Source organism: Lepisma saccharinum, chromosome 11, assembly GCF_977018435.1.
Source record: "Lepisma saccharinum chromosome 11, izLepSacc3.1, whole genome shotgun sequence".
In the NCBI taxonomy this organism is placed as follows: Eukaryota; Metazoa; Arthropoda; class Insecta; order Zygentoma; family Lepismatidae; genus Lepisma; species Lepisma saccharinum.
The window spans coordinates 6,326,730-6,349,748 of NC_139239.1; the positions used below are offsets into that span (position 1 = coordinate 6,326,730).

The window sequence follows — 23,019 nt, forward strand, 5'->3', positions numbered from 1 at the left end:
GATAGATAGGGAAGGGAGGTATACAACGTCACCCCACTTGGTTTCTACTGAGACTGTTTCATAAAAAAAATATTTTTTTATAAACTTCAGTTCAGAGAATTCCATTTTTAAAAAGATTAAAGTGGTAGTAGTAGTATTGTATAATTATTACTTTCCGTTCTAAAAATTAAGTTGTAGTACTGACCATTACAATGGTGTGTAATAAAAATAACTTAACAATATAAACATTCTCAAAGAAGGATTTGCTCTTCCTGCCTGGGAATTTATTTAGAAAAGAGAACCTTTTCAATTCAAACACTATCATTGACTATAAGGAGTCCAAGATAATCTTGTATCACATCAAGTCGCTTGTATATTTGAAATTATTCTTTCAAATTATTTCATACTTACTGTATTATACTGTAAAATTACATGTTATAAACATGTACTTAAATTAATTTGAAAAACGGATAACTGTGTCAACGTACAAGTATATTATTTCAGCAAAAGCATACAGAACAATCATTCACCGCTGCTATGCAATTAAACATGTTTATTAAAACACATAAATGACGACTTCTTGAAATTTAAATTTAAATTTACTTGGATTACTGCTATTAGAAATTCTCGTAAGATGTTACGAAGAAAGTTGTCGGTTCCAAAATACTGAACCTGATTTTTTTTTAAAGATGGACGTTCATTTCTTGTCCTTGGGGTCAGTGAGGTATTTGTCGGTCCCCCAGTCTGCATGTTCGCACACAGAGAGAGTGTAGGCAGAAGGGAACTTCCTCCACTGCAGTGTACCGGTATTTTCAAATTTTATTTCGCAGTCGCATGTTTCTGATAGCTTCACCACCTCGAGCAGGGAGCGGTTGATCTCGGAACCTTCCGTCAAAGTTAACGAACAGGGTTGAGAATCGACGTCCATCGATTGGGGTGGAAATTTCAGATGGATTTCGATGTCCAGGGCACGATTCTTGTGGCTCCTGGCGTTGTAGCCGTACATGAAGACCTTGTCCTTGACGAAGGCAGTGCAGCGGTTCTCGTGCTTCGTCAGGAGGGGAAGCTGCATCCCCCTCTCGCACTTGGACACCACCTTGTCGAGTTTGTACATGACGTGGTTCCTGCTTGCGAAAAGCACCAAGGAGGCGAACACCTTCTTCAGCTTGATGAACTCCTGCAGTGGGTTCACCTGCTCCGTGAACTTTGCGACTGGGATGAACTGCATGAAGCAGCCGTACATTTTAAAGCAGGCGTCTATCTGGCAGGAGCTTCCGACGTACGAGATGTTGAGGTGCCTTTTGGCATTCTTATCCGAGCTGCAGTTAAGGATCTCGACGAGGTCCCAGAAGATGTTGCGATCTCTGGACATCTTGTAAGGCATCTCGTACCTGTCCGAAAACTTCTCCACCAGCTCGAAGAGGCGCTGAAGTTTCTGCTTGCACAATTCCTCCTGTAGATCCCCGCTGTCTCGAGGGGTGGTGCTGACCTTGAGGATTTCATCCAAGATCTCCCCCGCGTAGAAACACCCGCTCCCTCCCCTGATGCTTGTCCAGCATGTACTCTCCAGTACCTTCACCTCGCACTTTAGCACCTGCAGCAGCTTGTGGTACCTCACCAACTCCACTTGCCGCTCGCTCGGCGCGTGCAAAGAGAGGAACTGCATCGTCCTGCTCTCCTCCTGCTCGATGTTTTTCTTGATCACGTGGAGGCTGACGTTGAGGAAATCTTTGCTGACGTCGTCCAGTCTGTGACACAGCTGCCTCATTCTGGCGACATCCGAGAACTTCACGTACCTCATGACGTTCTGGATGACCTCCGTCGGGAGAGACAGAAGGTTGATCTGACCATCCTTTCTGCATCTCTCTCCCAGCAGCTTCCCGCAGATGGACTCTCCTCCGTATGAGTTCCAGAGAAACAGACTTAGGACAATCCCCATCTTCACCGGACGCAACCCTTGCTATCTTCAAGAAATTTAACTGATACGAAGTTGCTGCATTTGAAACTTACATTGTAATTTAATTCTCATTGATCAGTACTGGACAGAAAGGGCGTTTGTTAAACACGTCGTTCCCATGGTAACGTCTTTAAGAGCTAACAGTCTTGCAATTGTCGTTTTTCAAACTTTATCTTATTGAAAAAATAAATTTGGAATAACTTATTCCATGCTTGTAGACACATCATACAGAAATAATACATGAATCTTATTCATTTATGTTCATGCTTTAGAAGAAGACTTGAAGTATAAATTGAATTTTTGGCACAAACTATATATATATTTATATATAGTGCATATTATTAGTTCACAAATATCTCTACTAAATTGTTTCCTATACACTTCCTTTCATTTGAATCTCCAAATAATTTAATTTCTATCTCCGCACTGTCAAAATTGATAACTAGGGAACGGAACTTTATGTGCTAAAAAACACAGAAATATTTATTTTTTATGTGTCATAAATGTTGAAAATATGTGATAAAAACAGGAAAATATGTGACAAAAATAAAAACATTTGGTAACAAAAACAAACTATAACATGCATTTTAAACACCTGAAATTAGTTTCTAAATGATTACCTCTTAGCGAGCAATTTTTTGGAAGAGTTGCAGTGGATCACCATAGTTTTTCCAAATTCTCATTGTAAATCTGTGACGATTATCTCTAAAAAGCATCTTATATTGTGAGAAAGATCGCTCCACGTCACAAGAAACAATTCTTGCATATTTGAATCACGAAATGTCACTAACGCTTAAGTTTTCCAAAGCTTCCTCTTCCTCTACTTCACTTTCCAAAACACATGCAATTTGGCACAAAGTTTGAAAACCTTGTTTTTTCCCAAAAAATTCTGTACATTTAGACACTTAGATCCAGTGAGTTCTTGCAGTTTCGATTCTACTATACGGACTTTAACAATGGAAGCTGCCAAAGTGTTCGCGGACGATTCAAGCTTTCATATGGAATTAGAGAGAATGGACAGGTTTGTTGAGATGTATGCCAATTCGACTTTTACGGAGGGCTCCATCAACAGTTCTTGCAGAATTCTTCTTTGTCGAGATCATTTACAACGGATACAATTTTTTCAAACTTCTGGGCATAACATCTGCATCCAACCAAGTGCCCCATCGCGTAACTACAGGTGTAGGGGGAAGGGGAACCTCAGGACATTTTTGTTTAAAATTGTCTATTCTTCTAGCCAACTTGATAAAAACTTTCTTGCCATTTGAAACCAGTTTATCGACATTGGGATAAAGAGCTCTTATCTTTTCACATATTCTATGCAACGCATGGGCCACACATTTAACGTGCACCATTTTGGGGTAGCTAACGGCAAGGCCTACTGCAGCTTTTTTCATGTAAGCTGCAGCATCTGTCACGAGGAGAAGAACATTGTCAAATGTTATGCCTTCCGGCCACAATAGCTGCATTGCTTCATTAAAAAGCCTTGCTATCATTACGTGTAGCCAGCCCCAGCTACTACTTACAGCTATTTTCTCCCAATAGGATCGTAGGCGAGGTGCCAGAAGTCTGCCAGCGAGGGTGTTCAAAGACAAAACAAACCTAGCACTCTCGATATGAAAGAGGTGCAGAGTAGCCTATAAACATTTTTCCTTCGAGGATTTCGAGGTGGATGAAGTCAATGAGCGATTTTATGTATTTAAAATGAAAATTCGCAAAATATGTATTTACATACGGAAAACTGGAAAATATGTGTTTTTATGTAAAATAAAATTTGCTGTGTTGACATATAAGGCTATAATCAGAATTTTGGCAAAAATGAGGGTCTGTATCTTATCGCAGAAAAAACATTTAATTACCTAAAGTTCCTTTCCCTATTGATAACAAATGCTCTAGTGCCATCTTCATTGAATATAGAAATACACTTGCGATTAATTTTATTCTTGGACATTCATCTATTGTACTCTGTGTAGTCATATTTGGAAAGGAAAACGATATGACATTTAAAAGACATAAATACAGTATAATAATAATACGGAAGTAAATAAAGTGTTTTCGAATATATTCTGGACAGTTTGTCTTGTTTTTGTTGACATTTTTGAAAGTTCAAATATACATCTCAAAACATTGTACCCATATTTCGTCATTGTTCAATACAGCAAACGATTTCCATCTCCTGTAATAGTAACTTCTTATAATTTAACTAATTTCATTAATCATTGTGTATATGTGATTTTAGTGTTCCATATTTCTAAAAATGTTTTCATTTATTTAACAAATATAATGCAATTATATCCATACAAGTTAAACAATAATAAAGGGGAACCCCCTAAAGAAGCCCGCCTCCACCCGCATACATTCAGGGGGTATGTACTTATGTCCTGGTGCCTTTAAACAATATAACAGGACGTAATTTCCTCAGAATGTCGGTTCCCCAGTTTACTATCTAATTTATTTCATTTTTAGTTTTACAATTTACACTTAAATAAAAAATAAATAAAAAGTTCACACTGGTATTTAAGATTACACTAATTTTGATTTATAACTTTGGGTGTTCTGGTGTGCAAAGTTTCCAAAAGAATCGAGGTTTCCGTATTGTAAATTGTTAGAAATAAATGCGTAAGTAATGTTAAAAGATTAGTATCGAGGTTTACATATGAAAAGGTTTGAAATAGAGGGTGAGTACTGTTAGTATGAATAGGATATAGTAAGATATTATATGTTGTGTGTTATAAGTTCATGTATATAAAGAAGATATGTATGTAGTAAGAAGGTGTGATAAAGACAGGAATAGCAGCGACTGGGAGGAGAATCGTCAGCCCTTGAAGAGAGGATCTCCGAAGAAAATATATGAAATTGATGATTGATTTAGCCATGTAGGTGTGGGTAAGGTCCCACTGAAAAAAAACAGCGATAGCACGGACTGTGAAGGAGAAACGTCAGCCTTGAGAAGAGGATTTCCTAGAAAAGAGAAGCCATCAGGTTCCTGGGAGACATCAGGATAGGAAGAGACAGAGAGAAATTGAATTAGAAAGGAGGAGATAAAGAGAAATGAAAATAATAAAAATAATAAAAATGTATATATACATGTATATACGTATATATTCGAGTTACTTATGCACTTTCACTATCATCACTATTCTGTTGGCCTTCTTGCTGGAGTGGTGGACTCCTTCGAGTTTGTATTGCCTCCTGTCGTTCCGTAGGACTGAACGTGGGAATGTCCTTCTGGGGGTTCTACATCGTTGTTGTTCACTTGTCGCAAGGTGGGCGGGGGTGGAGGGCGTGTCTGCTCTTGAATTCTGATAGACCTCCGGAGTGGTTGTGTTCACATAGACTCCCATGCATATCTAGGTTAATCGCGACGATGAGGATGAATGATGAAGTGATTATATGGATGAACAGTACTCGGAAGAATTGAGTAAACAATTTGGGACAAGGCAGAAGAAAGACAAAGGCAAATATATGTAATATAGAAATGATCAAGTCCAGGTACTTAGCCTAATGTATAATATAACTCCTAAAATGTAAAACAATGTTAAATGCTCTATTAGCACGACAGAGGTGCGAAAGGGGAAAACATAACAAAGCAACAAGGCAGGAAAACAAAAGGCCGCAAATAATAAAACTAGAAGACAGGGCAACTAATGTTGTTGCCGAAAATTCAACAAAAATGCAAAGCAGCCATGATTACTCCTGTCCTGTATCTGTCAAGGGACAAAATACTAGGAAAATGTGTTGAGAGTTTTTTTCACGAGGAGACAATTATTGATTTGGTTCATTTTACTTCTTGAAGATGAGTGATGATAGTATGAAACTAATGGACACTCACCCATGCTCAAGCCGGTATTCGAACCCGGGACCCAATGGCGTCATAGCATGTTAACCACTCCCCCATGGAAGTTGGCTCGAGGAGAAAAACAGAGGTTTAGAAAACATAATAAGACGAAATTAAAGATTTAATTTAAAATCTTTTCTATGTTCTTAACAGAATCAAAACTGCAGTGTGCCATGCCTAGAGCTTTAATTTATCCAATATAACATCTTGGACAATGATGTCGTCATAGGTAAGGGAGTAATTTCTTTTGGGTTCCTCATCCACGGGTTGGCTACACTGTAACACAGTGAGCGTGTAAGTGTCTTGGATGTTCTTGTACAGCAAGAATCCGGTACTGGCGAAATGAATTTCACAGTCGCACGTCTCGGGTAGATTGAAAAGGTCCAGAAGGTTTCGGTTGATTTGATCCTCTTCCGTGAACGTCAGAGGGTCGTCTTGGGTGTTGCACAACCATGGTTGGGGTGGGAACCGCATGGTTATTCGGATGTTCAGGTTGCGCATTTTGTGACACCGGATGTCATAGCCGTAAACAAACAGCTTGTTCTTGACAAAGGCCGAATCTGTGTTCTCATACCTTTCAAAGGGCTTGCCCGTGAGGTGCTCGAGCTGGTAGAGCATGAAGTTCCTCGTACTGTAGAACACCAACCACGTGAACACCTTCTTCAACTGCTGGAACTCTTCCAGCGACGTGAGTTTCTCCGTGAACTTGTCCACGTGGAGGTACTGCAGGGAACACCCGTACACCTCGAAGCAGGAGGACACCTCGTAGCAGCCTCCCACGTGTGAGACGATGACTATCCGATCGGCAATGGAAGAGGGGCAGCAGTTGAGGGTCTCGACCAGATCCCAGAAGACATTTCGGTCGTTTGGGAGGCGGTAACACTTCTCGAACTCAGCAGAGAACTTTTCGTTCATTGAGAAGATGTGCTGGAGTTTCCTCATGCACTCGTACTCCATGACTTGCCGGCTGAAGCAGGTGTATTTCAGCATCTTGTCCATCTCCTCCATGACGTTGTAGGCATTCAGGTAGTACCGATCCTGCTTGATGTCTGTCCAGGAGACCGAGGCCAGAATGTCGAGCTCGCACTTCAAAATCTTCGCCACTTGCCATCGCCTATGTGCCTCCACCGTCCTGTCTATTGGCACGTGTGGAATGATGGACCAAAGGCTCTTCACAGATCGCTCGATGGTTTTCTTGAACATGTGGCACCTGGAGATCAGAAAATGCTGACAGATATCCTCGAAACGATCCGACAACCTTGAGATACTCGCAATGTCTGCAAACTGTGCATACTTCATTATGTTTTCGATGACTTCCGGCGGAAGAGAGGAAAAGCTGACCGCTTCCGGCGACCGAATCGCTTGTTCAACCTCCTGAGGTTTCTTACGCGTCTCTCCTCTGAGACCTCTATGGAGCAAGCTAAGCAACAATCCCATATTCGCTAGGAGATATTGTATCAAAAGACATTCCTCATGCGTGCAAAAGTTACTTCAATTTGGATAGGCTTAACAGAAGGGTATAGCGAAAATTGAGCACATTAGTGTTATACGCTATGTTCCTATAGTAATGCATTCGCAGGCCATTGTTGTTCTGAAGTCAATCACGAAAGATTGGATTGTTGCAGCCACTGATACGTTAACTCAGTTCCCGCTTCATCTCAGTGCTAAGCAGTGGTGTGACGTGACATCCTAGAAACTGTAAGAGATCCTATACCCTGTCCCACCTATCTCTGGAGCAGGCGAAAGAGCACAAGTTTCTGCGCAAGTAGTGATGCGAGACGGCTCCACCAATGAACACCTGAGAGGAACGGGATTGCGTGGAGGGGGGGAAAGCTAATCCATTTACCAGCCTTCGCAGCAGTAACATCAGTCGCTTTCCCCCACTCCACGCATTTTCGTTCCTCTCCCGTGTTCATTGGTGGAGCTGTCTCGCGTCAATACTTGCGCAGAGACTTGCTTTCGTTTGCCTCCTCCACAGTTAGCTGGGACGGAGTATAAGCTTTGTGTGCGGAGTTAGGGGAGGCAGTGCAAGTGTTCATTGTTTCTGAGTGTTACCTAAAGGTATATAAAAGATCGTGCTTCTCCTTTTTGAGATAAATTGATGATTTTAATGCAATGTATGTTTTAACTATAATCTATTAGGTTACGACAACAGTTGTGTGATATTTTCCGTACTCAATGCAGCATCGCCATTAATGATAACATGCGGTGTTCGTCCAGTACGATTCAGTAAAGAATGACGTACAAATATGAAATGGTAGCTAATTTTAGGACCATTTTATCTATTTCTCAGGCATTGTTGACGATATTTCTTCTACACAGAAAGCTCTAGACAAACACGTGAAACCTACAAACCTAGTGTAAACTCTGGGTCCAAGCTGATTGTGCATATCAGGACAAGGCTTGTTTCGGAATTCTAACGTCTTCTAATTTCAATGTTTTTATATGGCTGCATACAAATTATCAACGTGTAGACGTTTTGCATATATCCACTGCTTGAATAAACATCTTATCACTAAGTTGTAAATCATGTAGCCCACACAATCGGAAAAAGAAGCGACTGGCCGGTACTGGAAGACAATTTTAAATTTTCTGGAAATTGTAATATTTATATTTTTAGTCCATAATGAGATCTTATCAGCAACTTTATGAGATGTCATAACTTGTGCATAATTAAGAATTAACCCTGCTGTAGATCACTGCTTTTACATTTTCGATTTGTTCACACTAGTCGCATTTAGAACAACAAAACTTACGGTGGTCGGGACTGAACGACTTCCCCGTAATGAATTTCACAAAAATCTACACTAGAGGTACAATAGTATAGATCGTTATCCATATTTACCATAATAATAGAGTAATAGACTGTAAAATCGTAGCATGTAGTCCTTTCACAATCAGCTGACTTTGACAAATCTCCTCAAAAACACCTTCGAAACATCATTGCATCTCCAGGATCCAAAATGGCCCACACAGGCACACACACACAACACCTCACTTACGAGACAACGCCTTAGCTGCTCCTAGCTGCATTAAACTGTCATCAAGCTGTCCGCCAGGCGGCAGCACCTGCACGTTGCATTTTCTTCCTTTCCTTTTTCCTATATGGAAGTCGTACGATTTTTGGTAATCCTCTATTTTTCATACTTTATGGGCTGTGCAGAGCGCGAATTTACAGAACCAACATTGAAAGAGGGGTGACAAGATTTACACTATGTACGAGACAATTTCCCAGTTCGGGCGCTCTGTACAGTCAGTTTCGAAAATATCTTTATACGTTGATCATGAAATTGAAAGCAGTAAAGGTACTTCAACCACGATGTATGTTCCTTTATCGTTTTATCAGTTCACCATTCATCCTCATCGTAGCGAAACAACTGTACTTCAAGTTTCGTGAAATCAAAGCACTTATGATGTTGAAACGGTTTTCATTCGTTTGCAGGTTTTCTAAGGGCCTAAGTAATTTGTTCTTATACCTGATTATTTCTTCAGACTGGAGAAAGAAGGGGGTGGAAACGCCCAAGAGCACTCTCAGATCAGCCAAGGAGGTGGGGGAAACTCAAAAGGTGTTTTAAGTGCTGTTAGGAGGATAGGGGGGGCAGTCTGAGGAAAATCCGTAAAGTTTCTTCTTCATCTTCCTCCGTGCGTCTGGGGAATTCCGTGTCGGACAGAGCGGTTGACAAATCTCCTCAAAAACACCTTCGAAACATCATTGCATCTCCAGGATCCAAAATGGCCCACACAGGCACACACACACAACACCTCACTTACGAGACAACGCCTTAGCTGCTCCTAGCTGCATTAAACTGTCATCAAGCTGTCCGCCAGGCGGCAGCACCTGCACGTTGCATTTTCTTCCTTCCCTTTTTCCTTCTACGCAACTTGCGTGAGGGTTTCCCCTCCCAAGTCGCTAAGAGTTTACCCAAGTTATATCAAGGTGACCCTCGCTCCCCTGCCTTCCTTCTCCTATCCCGGAAAAGTCCAGAAAGTGGTAAGAAAGCTCAAGGAAAAAGGTTTTCTGGTTGCTCACGCTGGTTAATCACGATGTAACACACCTCAGAGGTTTTCGAAAGGCGAGTGTGCCTTCGCAACAGGACATTTTCAACATGCGAGATCCGAGACGATGTTCGGCGACCCTCTATTTTGGTCGGGTCTGTGCAGGGTGAGAATTTGCAATATCAACATTGAAATCGCAACCATGTGCATGGTTGATAGGGCAGCAGCCAAATGTCGCATTTGTCCTAAGAAGACACACGATTTCCTATATGGAAGTCGTACGATTTTTGGTAATCCTCTATTTTTCATACTTTATGGGCTGTGCAGAGCGCGAATTTACAGAACCAACATTGAAATCGCAACCATGGGTGTGGTTAATACAGCAACAGCCAATAGTTGCATGTGTCTTATGATGACGTACCATTGCATACATGGAAGCCGCGACAATTTTTAGTGACCCTCCATTTTCTATACTTCACGGGCTGTGCAGGGCGCGAATTTACAGAACCAACATTGGAATCTCAAGCATGGGCGTGGTTAATAGAGCAACAGCCAATAGAGGCATGTCTCTTCAGAAGACACACCATTGCATACATGGAAGCCGCGACAATTTTTGGTCATCCTCCATTTTCCATACTTTACGGGCTGAACTGTGCGCGAATTTACAGAACCAACATTGAAATCGCAACCATGGGCTAATATCACTAATATCGCAGTAGCCAATAGTGGCATATCCCTTAAGAAGACACATCAGTTAGTACACCTGAACCGTGGTGACCGGTAGGACGTCTGACTGCCTGCTTCGATTCCAAGGGTGGTTTATTTCAAGTTACTTTTACCAGCAAGAAGCTCCCGAAATGTTTTCACGAAGCTGAGTCAACATGTAAATTTTTTGGGCTCCCTGGAATAAAACCCGTGACCTCTCGCACTTAAGGCGAGACCGATAGGAATTTGGTTACGTGGGAGTTCTAGTAATAAAAATAATAATCAAACACAAACAATGCACCCCTTTTGTATCATATTTAAATCGCAATGCCCTTCATTTCTTGCCAACAGATGGGCTAGAAGTGTTAAGTTAACAACTGACTATTCTGTGTTGTAATGTTGTAACGAAAATTCAATTTACCCTGAACGCTCTCAAATAATAAGAACCTTCATGCAAGAGAAGTGAAATCTTATTTTGGGCCTCCTTGTGACGGAGAAAGTGTCCATCACGCATTTCATGTTTTTTTTAAACTGTAACCAACTCGAATTGGACAAATGACTTTATTTTCTTGTAGGAATTCGGTTTACAGAAGTTAGGTGAGAAATGACATCACGTTAAGAATAAATATATTACCATACTACAAAATACATTTTTCCTTCGTCATCCAACACGTTCTTCTGCATGCTATTGTTCAGGAACAAGGAAATTAAATTATATCGGCGATTAAAGCCTTCTCCTGCACTTTGCAAACACATGAAGGCTTAGAGTGTGATGTGGACTTAACCAGTGTCGCCAACTTTGGAAAACATTGGCTGGGCTGAACTTGGAGATTTGTTTCATAATTTTAGACCATAATATTTGGCTTAAGCAGTATGAGGATTTGCCCTAAAATGACTTTTTTTAGTTCTTTGGCCAGAAGAAGTAAGCTTTTAAGTATTAAAACCGTTTCAGGCCATTTCTGAGAGGAATACATGACATTTTACAGTGGTTGTTTTTACCTGTTTTAGTCGTAAGTGCCTATTTCGAAGATAACTGTTTTGGGTGCCTTACCGGGGAAATTATTTTAAAAATCTCTTCATGTTAATCAATTTTAGTGTAAATTTGGTATTTTAGTGCTCTTGTATTTGCCTGTCTCCCTTACTTTCCTAATAATGTGTACATGAATAGTGTAAATAATATACGTAAGAAATATATTAGAAATGTGACAAACTATGAAAAATTTTCATAACATTCACTCCGTAATTCAGTTGTGAGAATTCTTCGATCTTAAGCGCGGTGACTTTATGTTTCAAGTAAAATATAAGAGACAAATCTTGGGTGGGCTTAAGTCCCACAGGTCCATATTAGTTGGCGCCACTGTAACGCTCCACCCATTCATGATCTCAGCCATCGTGGAGATGATGTAATCAGCACCACATTACATATCACATCCCACGGTGCCCGTTTCATAAGAGGCTGGATAACCCCAGGAGCGCCTAATACGGGGATAATATCTGAAAATTCCCAGCGGAGATCACCTATCCTGAAAGCGAACTTGTCATCACTCACTGACTCATAAACGCACAGCCAAAATTCCTGGACCTACAGTAGAACTCTGAAAATTTAAGGTCGTGTTCCTCTTTTGACGTAAACACTCACTAGGAAATGATTTACCAAAATTCAACCCGTAAGAAAAGGGGTTGTTAAACTTTTTTTATTTCTACACGTTCATGGCTCGAAACGGAAATTTTCACGAACCAGAACTCATTACTTTAACTAATATGGTCTTGTCTTTCTTCTTTTGGCCCTGACGAGCAGAGCCGTAGCTAGAGATTTCTGCGCCCGGGGCGAGAATAAATTTCGGCGCCCCCTACACTCGCCTTCTCGAACTTCTACCATTTTTTTTAAGGGAGGGTAGAAGCATTTGTTGTTGTGCCTTACTTAAATAATGTCGTTCATTCAAATTGACGTTTCATTATGCTAATAATTGTAGCAATTGTATGTAATTGTAGCAATTACAACTATCGAGTTGTTTGTACTTACACATATTCTGAACCAAGGATCATTATTGACTTCTCGGTGTGCAATGATAAAAAATCCTAGAAATGAAGCATATCCATGCAAAAATCAATTATCTTACCATACGAATAGCAGCAGAAAAATCTCTTGAAAGATCATTAATGTAATGTAATGTGTGTTTTTTATTAATGAAACCCTTTCAAATACCCTGCAAAGTCATTGTACAAACTAGGAAAAATCATTCAGTATTAATGTAATGTTTATAAATTAAAACCTATTTAAATTGCAAAATGTTATACTGATCAGCTGCAATCAACAACAATAAAGACAAACACTTATTAAGAACTACAATAAGTACAAGATTATTTGACAATTCTCCTGTGCGAACATACTAGCTACAGTTTCACTCTTCTTGCCTTTTGAGCAGTAAAGTCATTAGCTAATAACATCATGGAACACAAGTGATTGAACTCTGTACTTTTCAACAGACAAAATAGCCAGGTTAGTCAGCTTTTCTTGACTCAAGGAAGAACGCAAGTAATTATTTATAAGCTTTAGCTTACTTAAACTCCTTTCATAAGATGCAACAAACGAAGGTAGAGTTAAAAATAGTTTCAATGAAAAAAAGGCGTATAGGGGGTGTGGGGTTAGGGCCCCACACTTTCTTGATCCCGGCCGAAGGTAGGAGTGATGTGATCAGCACCACACCCCTGGCCGCCTTTACCCCCCGGAGTTTCCTCCAGGTACCCACTTTATACGACGCTGGGTGGGTGACGGAGCCGGTTGAACAGGTGGAATGCAGTGACAAAATTTGGGTGCAACTCAATACATGATTTTTTATGAATGAATGAGAGAGCAGAAAGTGGTGTAAATTCTGACAAGCATTCCAAGTGAAAGTCTTTAACTCACTTCCGTTGATATCCTCCGGGTATAAAAAAGCCAGATCAAAGACTCCATTTCTGAACGTTTTGTCTGACATACTAACTGCCATATAGCTTGGAATAATTACGGAAAAATCCTCCAAAACTCCTTTCATTAGCTTCACTCGATCGCCTATTTGTGACAAAATTGTATTCAATGCACAAAACAAGCTCTTTCTAATTTTTTGTTCAACATTTATGGCTACACTTTCATCTTCTGCAACTTCATCGAAAAACTTGGTTTTCTGTTTTGGACGCTGTTCTTTACTTGCAATGTTCATATCATCAGTTAACAGTAAAGTTAAAATAAATGTGTGAGTATTAGAAATCATTGCAGATTCGTGCCCTACATTTAGTACAATTTAAGTTTCAGAATTAGTTTGATATTTCGATTTACATTGCAGCAAACATTATTTTAATGGAAATGTATGTAACTTTCAAATCTTATCATCTGAAGTCGTGCCAAGTAAAGTCGTAACATGTAGTAAAATTGAATGTAAAACTTTCTTTAAAAAATAAAGTGCTTACTTCTTTCTGCCGTATGGTTGCTATTTCCGGCGCTGAAGAATCTTCGTTAGCGTCTGTGGATTCAATTTTTTTCTTGAAAAACTTCGATGGAATCGTTGCACTTCTAATGTCCTCTTTCTCTCTTATGTTCTTACTTTTCCTGTTTTGAGCCCCAGAAAGTTTCTTGGAAGACATCATTTATAATAATTACACAATTTCGGATACACACAGCTTCGTCAAAAGCACGTTGACAATACAATACTCTTCGCAAAGTGAGTGGATAATTCGTAGTGGCTACATCTAAACTAGAATAGCATGAGTGCTTTTATGGAGTTATGAGAGCGTCAATTCTGATTGCCTTTTGCCCGGTCGCTGCCTTTTGTTTCGCAAATTTTGTTTATCGTAATGTTCTTAATGAGTCATTGTCGCATATGAGAATGCAGCCACTATTGAGAAAGATCAAAGACGGCCGAGTATTGTTGTGTCTCGCCGCCAACCAGCATAGACTTTTATTTATTATTGTTGTTCTAAGTGACGTGTACTCTCGTCCTGTACACCTTTTATTTGAAAGCTGCCTGGGAAGATCATTGAAAGAGCCAAGGACCATCACGACGTATTCTTTTAAATGAAATAGCTTTTTGAAGACATATTGTTTTCCGTCTAATTTCGCAAAATATAATTTGTTTTAAAGAAATATTTAGTACAGTTGTTACGACATGCAGACTGCAGTTTACACCAATAGTATTTTTACAGCTCCATACTATTGGAACTATTCACTAAGAAGTTGTAAAACACGTCCTCTCTAACAAACAAATAATATATATATATAAATTGGATATTTATTTATTTTATTTTATTTGTTTAAAAGAAAAGCATGTAATACGAGCGCAGCGAGCGAAAAAGTCAATATCTTTGCAAACTGGCAATGATATTCTTTTAATAGGGTGCCAATACTTTCGAGGGGATCGCATGCATTCTTTATTAGCTAGCCCCCCCCCCCCCCCTTAGCTACGGCTCTGCTGACGAGATAAATGACTCGCTGTATTATACATACACATCAAATGATGTACTGGTTACAGTTCCAGCGCTCAGTACTTGTCTTCAACTTTGGCAACATAGACGCCTCATACTCTGCTAAACTCCCTCGCGGAAACAATACATTTGCATTTGCAAATAGTGGAAGCTTACGTGAATGACACAGAGTATCAACAATTTAGTTCACACAATGTAGAAAATATCTTTTAAAAAAAGTAATCGAACCGGAAAGGTCCATTGTCATATCTGACGAGAGGGATATTCAAGAACCGGAACACCATTCCGGTCCGGTCCGGTCCATTTGGAGCTCTGTGTACGTTAGAAACATGAAAATGCTTATATTATGAGCAGAAGTTCTCAATAGATGGCACTATCTTTATTATACAAATGAATACTAATTTCAGCAATATTAGTTGAGGGGAACACATATGTAAATATAATACAACGTGAGTTAAACCTCGAATGGTCGCTAATGTTTGTGTGCAAACACACAAGAATATTCTACATATATATACCGTATCACAACACAAAAACCCTCTGTAGATTATTGGCTAGCAAATTATGAAATAATGAATTAACAATTAGGTAAACAACTTGGAAATACTTTCTCTGAGCATCGTGGAGTAGATCAATAAAGTATTGCATATTTCCAGAACATTGGTTTCCATGTCTGTATTCTCCTATACGAACGTCATTAAATAAAGGCCTCCCGATAACGTAGTGGTAACATTGGTCCCTTGTAATCAAGGGATCCCAGGTTCGATATCCGGTGGAGCTTCGGGTCCCACATTAAACCCTGGTCCCATTCTCGATTAGCCTATCTGTGCATAAAGTGGACTTGAAAACAAGCTTTAAATGGACGTCATTATGCGGTGAACATCAGCGATTCCATGAAAGCAGGCTGATGCATTTATTTTCCAAAAGAAAAGGTGAAATTCGTGACTTTCTTTTGTTGTAAAGAAAAGGTACAGTGGCCCATGCATTAATTCCCTCCACTTGATATTTCTACACGAGGGAACTCTTGCATGAATGATGACTTGAGGAAGGAGAACGGTATAGCAAAAGAATAGGAGAAAGGAAATCGGAAAAGATATACCGGAAATTAGTTTCCTGGGAACTCACTTTTTTGTTGTTGATTGCTTTGCGGGGTGTAAAGACTTCCTGCTAAGCCTTATTATACTTATCTTCCCATTCATCTTTCCCAAATTTACCCAAAAGTTTCTTTTCGTTTTTGGAAAAGGAGGGAGAGAAGAAGAGGAGAGGAAAGGGAAACTTAAGAGGTGTCTGAAGTAGGCGGTATTTTTCTCAGACCTTCCATCTCAAATTTCATCTTCGAACTTATCTTTATCTTTACGGCGCGCTTCCGGAGGTCGACAGGAACTCATTGGAAGATAGTTGATTGGATGCATTGGGTTCTTAATTGCAAAGGAAATTAGAAAATGCGCATCACTCCTGTTCCCTTTGCAGATGTTATTTGTCAGTCAGTGTCAGAAACGTTGTGCGAATGATATTGTGTTTATTCACGTTTCGGTTTACTTTGTTGCATTTCCTGTAATGTTCTTCTTTCTTTTCTGTATTTTTATGCTTTCTTTTAATGTTTCTCCTACAATTTTACTTCTTTTTATCCTTCTTTCACTTCGTAAAGGTACTTTTTATGATTCACTTTATACTCTGTAGCTATGCCGCCGATTTGGTTCCAAAATTCGTGGGGGGGGGGGTAAGGTGCCAAACCTTTCCCTTGGTAGATAAGTTTAGCATAATGCAAAAGTGAGGGCCTCCCCGATGGCGTACTGGTAACGTCGTCGCCTTGTAATCAAGGGGTACCGGGTTCGATACCAGGTGGAGGCTCATACTGGTTCGGATCCCACTTTAACTGTATGTCCAGGCCCAATTAGCTTTACTGTGTATAAAGTGGACTTAGAACACCAAATCAATCAATCAATCAATAGTGCAAAAGTTGCAAAAAGTGAGGGCAACTGACCCTAATCGCCGCCACTGCTCCGTAGCATACTCGGGAAATGACTAATGATTACTAATTTCTGCCACTAGTTTTGTTGCGAAAGAGAATGAACTAAAAACCTTAATTTTTATCTTGTAGATTCCCACATGTAGGGATTCACAAGTTTTGCATAGACCTATTACTGATTTCAAATCAGAATTAGTCCCTGTATACCTGAACAAGAAGAATATTTGATATTCACGTGCAGTCACCGAGACCCACAGCGAAGGTCTTTCCACCCATCCGCCTACTAACTTGGTTCACTGTCGAACTTCCTCCTCCATTCGTAAACTTGCTGGTGTGGTAAGCACGCATACCTAGGTAGAGACATTGTTGTTTTTTTTTTTCATTTCCCGGAGACTTACTATAAGTTCTTTAGTCTTCCAGAGCGCAAGAAACTACAGCTCCTGTAATTCTGTGAAGGAGGCGCCATCCTTAAGATGACAAATTACGTTTTGAATCTCACGTGTTCAGTGTTGCAGCCTTGAGATCTGTTTGTAAATAATTGTTGATACCTTATGTAAATTTGAGCTGTATACAGTCTGTCCTGTAATTTGTATTGGACTTGTAAGATTTTGACGTTGTTTGAATTAAATCGGTTGCTTACGTCTACCTTTTTGCTTACATCTAGACGCCATAGGGTGCAGGGGACCAGCCCCCCTTTTACATCCCCTACAAACTTCTCAGTTTCAACTCTCTCCTAGGAATAAAATACCAGAGTACGCTATTGGCCTCTCCTTTAGTGCTTTCCTAGCTTTATCTCACCCTGTGTTACCATGTTTGACAGGACAACAACTAAATAGTAATGAATTATTGATGTTCCTTATTTGAATTGGTCACAGGAACGACGTTGAGACCAGCAGTTTTGCCAACAGAAACGGCAGAGACGTAAACCTGGATACAAATTCCTTCTTGGCTTCTAGAATATAGCAGTGACACATTTTATGAACAGATGGAAGAGTTTTCTGTATCGTGAAACTTCCTGTATGACTAAAAACGTATCTGAGAAAGCACCATGGCTGATTGTGTGCCTTTTCTGCAGCATTTGGTTTTTGTTGGATACAATGTTGCTTGTGTGACAGAGTTATTTGATATTTGTGTTTACTACAGGTATAATATACAAGTGAATATTTTCTGTACTATGTAAACAAAATATTCTTCTCTCGTGACTAAGAGGTTCAGTAAGTGTTTTTATTAAAATAGACACAAGATCTTATTATATTTTATTTTGCAGTTATGTACTTGATTGAGCTCCTAGAAATAACTCTGTTGCTCCCAAGTTCCAACATTATCAATAACCTCAATATTTAAAAAATCCATATGTATTATTTGAAAAATAACTGAAAATGGTATTATGAACCTTCCGTTGCAACGGCGTTACTTGTAACGCTTGTTTGGTGCTTTACTAAATTTCAAGGAGTCACAATTGGTACGAGACCTCAAAGACATAATTTATATATTACCTCTAAGGTGTGACTGTTCTCTATACAGCACAAGTTCATTCTTTTATATTAATTTTTAAATGTACATTTGTAATTATTATGTATTTTAAACTTCAAATGTTAATATTCAAGTTACTGTTCAATAACGTTTGTTTCCTATTGATGTTAAGTTGTATGACGTTTATGTGCTTGGCGAAATTGACGTTGCTATTGTACCAAAAATAACAGCTGTGGAAGAGTGTGATAAAAGTTTCTAACAAAAACCGATTTGCTACGTTTTCATTTATACACAAGTATTCAGGTAATTGCAAATTAGTATGTAATCAGCCCATAGAAGTCTAGCATCACCTTCACAAATCCTGAAAAATATTATTCAGTTAATAACAGTACACACATAATTAATCAACGACGGCAACAGCACAAGGGCTTGTTTCGTGTTAACCTGAAAGGTTAAATGCCAATGGTAACACTGTCAAGCCTTTTTTCCATGTTAATAAAACATTAAAATACTGACCAAGGCAGAATTTATAGTATAAAAAATATATACACTAAAAAGGTAACCTTTCCACCCTTTAACAGGGTCTTCTTCAGACGAATATTCACAATAGATTCTATTGGACTGAAGAAAACACTGTTAGAGGGTGGAAAGGTTACCTTTTTAGTGTATATATTTTTCATACTATAAATTCTGCCTTGGTTAGTATTTTAATGTTTTAGGTTAAATTCGTTTGCAACATCAAGGACTTAATACGTGTAAAATCTTCATTCGGATTACAGGTTTAGAGTTTTAAAGGCTTTCTGTTACAGCCCAGATTTATGAAATAGCATATTTCTTGCTAATATAAAATTTATAATTACAGAATACTCAATTTCTAAATAAAAGTTTTTCTCGGGTTCTATTCCCGGTGGACTTAAAGTGGACTTAAAACACCAAATCAATCAATCAATAAAGGTTTTCAATTCTTAACAATTTTCCGAGGTACTACGATCCCCACACCCTTCTCAGGGTTCAAGCTATAACCCTATTAATGAGAGATGCTAATGTAGAAACATAATTTGTTCTATTTTTTGGACAAAATAACATTGCCAATTTGTCAATTATATTATGAGCTCACTCAAAGACCAGTGTAGCCTGCCTTATGGCGGAGTGGTCAACGTAACGAGCTACGAAGCCAGAAGTCTCAGTTCGAACCTTAGGTGTATCATTCATTTTAACCATTTCATATTTGATCCTCATCGTCGCGAATAATCCTATAGGTAGAAATGCGACCTAAAATAACCAAAGTAGATTTTAAATAGGTTTGAGTACACCAAAAGGACTCCAAACAGTTGTCGTAGAAAGTCAAAAGCACATGTTGGTCATCAAAATACCTATTCGTTTCTGTTGTAAGTGACAACTGCCGAGTTTGAACCCGGTTACTGTTAAAATACCGCAGATAAATATTTGAATAAACATCGTTCTAACACTACTCATTTTATGGGTGGCCCTTTATAAAGACACTTAAGTGTCAACCTCTCTTCCCCGCAGTAGGACTGCATTTTGCACTAAGGCTCTGGCGTCTGAACTCACGGCCAGTGTAATCCTCTGTGGAACTGTTGTGCGTTGTCAATATATGTTTGTGATTGTGTCATCATACATTTCATCTTTTCGCCATTCATTCTCATCGCAATTAGCCAAAGGTGGCAGAAACGCGAAGTGAAATCAAATCATTCATCCATTCATTCATCATAATTTTACCATTCACCACGAGGCTAATTTTAAACTGCAGTTTCTTACAGCGCATATGAAAGCTCTTCTGAAATGTTTATCTACCTGTTGAAGCAAGTACAATAGTACAATTGTAGTATAGGGTGTCCGGAATGGGACTGACAGTTTTTAAGTGTTATTTTAATACGGTAAGGAGTAGCTAGAAACAAAAACATACATTTTGAAGGCAAACTCAAAAAGTGTTATTGGATGCAGTTACAGCTCACTATAACTCCCCATGAGCTAGCCTGTATTGAATCTCCTCCACGTATTCTGTCACTCAAACAAAAATTGCGTTGGTGCAGGAAAAAGCAGGCGTAGCCTATGGAATTCAATACGGGAGAGGACCATGTAGCTGGGAATTCCAAGGTCCACTGTTCACGAAGTCGTGCACAAAAGGTTGCGTTTGTATGCATCCTAGGTGCAGTTGTTGCACGAAATTAAGCCAGATGTCAAGCCGAAAAGACATTCATTTTCCATTGACATTTTGCAAAAGATTTATGTTACCCCTCTAGACTTCTTACTTTGGGGGTACTGGGTTGGCCAAAAGATAAATGACCTACAAGAACTGTACACGGAAAACTCTTGCCTCTGTAACACCTCAGATGCTACAGAACACGTGGAGGGAGATTGAATACAGGCTGGACATTCTCCATGCAACAAACGGAGCTCATGGGAAATTATACTGAGCTGTAACTGCTTCCAATAAGAATTTTTGAGTTTGCCTTCAAAATGTATATTAAAATTAATAGGTTTAGCATTAATAGAACTTGAAACTTTATGTATTCAGTGTGACTATACATGAAGCTAACACTGTTATTTCTATTTCAGAGTTCATGTACCATTGACGTTACGTATTTCCCGTTCGATCAACAAACCTGCATCATGAAATTCGGTTCATGGACGTTTAATGGTGACCAAGTGGCCTTAGAGCTGTACAATAACAAAAACTTTGTTGACTTATCGGATTATTGGAAGTCCGGGACATGGGACATCATAGAGGTGCCAGCCTACCGCAACGTGTACCCAGGCAACCCAACAGAAACAGACATTACCTTTTATATAATCATACGAAGGAAGACTTTGTTTTATACAGTGAACCTTATTCTTCCTACAGTGCTAATCTCTTTCCTGTGTGTGCTAGTGTTCTATTTGCCAGCGGAAGCCGGCGAAAAAGTTACCCTCGGGATAAGCATCCTCCTGTCACTGGTTGTGTTTCTGCTCTTGGTATCGAAAATTTTGCCACCGACTTCACTGGTGTTGCCACTCATTGCAAAGTATCTTCTCTTTACTTTTATCATGAACACCGTGAGTATCCTAGTGACGGTCATCATTATCAACTGGAACTTTCGAGGCCCCAGAACACACAGGATGCCCAATTGGATTCGGGTGACGTTCCTCAAGTACTTGCCCATATTCCTGTTCATGCGGAGACCCAAAAAGACCCGGCTTCGATGGATGATGGAGATGCCTGGGATGAGCGCCCCGCCCCACCCGTACGGCTCCCCAGAGCTCCCCAAACACTTACCGCCCAAGAGCAAGATGGAGATCATGGAGCTCACGGACCTCCACCACCCCAACTGCAACGTCAACCGAAAGACGAGCGCGGAGATGGACCTCGGGCGGCGGGAGAGCGAGAGTTCCGACTCGCTCCTTCTCTCCCCCGAAGCTCAGAAGGCAACCCAGGCGGTGGAGTTTATCGCCGATCACCTTCGGAACGAGGATGAGTATATCCAGGTATGTACCCATTTCCCTTCATTCTTAGTTCACACGTATCAACCAGTTTTCATTTTGGGAGATTTCACGCTGTCGCGCGACACGTGTAGCTTGAGGATTTCACCAATCCAACGCAGGTTTGTGAGACCTGTCGCCGCCACGTTGTGAAACGATGCTGTTGATTGTCTCGTTCTCAAGCGACATTTGTCGCGTGTCGCTTCGGAATGAAACCTGCCTAAATGAAAACTAAGACATTTGCCTCAGCCAAAAAAAGGATGTTATTCTTGTATTGGCTCTTCATCTTCTCCAACCCACACAGCACAAAACCAAGAGCTATCCATAGAACATCCACAATGTCCAGATCAGATTCGTGAATTTCCATTAGACGTTCATGGGATATCCAGTTCTAGATATCCATTGCACATCCATGGGATATCCAGGACGAGATATCCATTGAATCACCAAACCTAGTTAATCATGGGATCTTCAATTCTGGATATCATTGGCGCAGTGGCGGCGATTAGGGGGCAGATCCCCCCCAATTTTCGCCACTTTTGCCCCCGCACTATGCTAAACCTTATCTACAGAGGGAAATATACTGTCTTTGCCCCCCCCCCCCCCGTTTTGGCACCTTGCCCCCCACCCGGTTTTGGAACCCAATCGCCGTCACAATGGGATCTCCAGTTCTGGATACACATTGGATGACATTGGAATATCCAGTCTTGGATATCCAATCTGAGATATCCAGAGGATCTCCAATGCTGGATATCTATTGGATCTCCAGTGCTTTATATCCATGGCTACGTGTTATTAAAAAAATTAATCAACTGCTTGCGATTGAAAATTCGAGGACAGCCTCACAAAGGTTTTATCATCTTGGTTAGGCTGTGACAGAGAAAGAAATTGAAAATATGCATGTGCCAATGTTTTGTTCTTCAGCTAATGTTCCCCTACAGCTACACTTGAAAAAAAAATATGAGAAATATTTTTGTAAAGAAGACTGTTTTCAGATGAATAAGACCTGACATTATATACAACTATATTTTTCTCAGAAGAAACACAAAAAAATAGTTTTTCTATGATGGCCACTGTCTATGTACACTATGCAATCTATAAGTTACACGCAGTTTTATATATATTTAGATTTAGCATTGCAGTTCCTAGAACCAATGATCTGGT

At 39.8% G+C, this 23,019-nt stretch overlaps 1 protein-coding gene across 2 annotated transcripts in view; it reads left to right on the top strand.

Moving 5' to 3' along the window:
* The window catches only part of nAChRbeta1 (nicotinic acetylcholine receptor beta1), a 373,117-nt gene that overhangs the window by 322,175 nt on the left and 27,923 nt on the right, over positions 1-23,019 (top strand). For both annotated transcript variants that reach the window (XM_083130650.1, XM_083130648.1), the window contains exon 6: positions 20,956-21,861. In XM_083130650.1, coding sequence (XP_082986776.1) covers positions 20,956-21,861 — 906 coding nt within the window. The remainder of the gene's footprint in view (positions 1-20,955; positions 21,862-23,019) is intronic.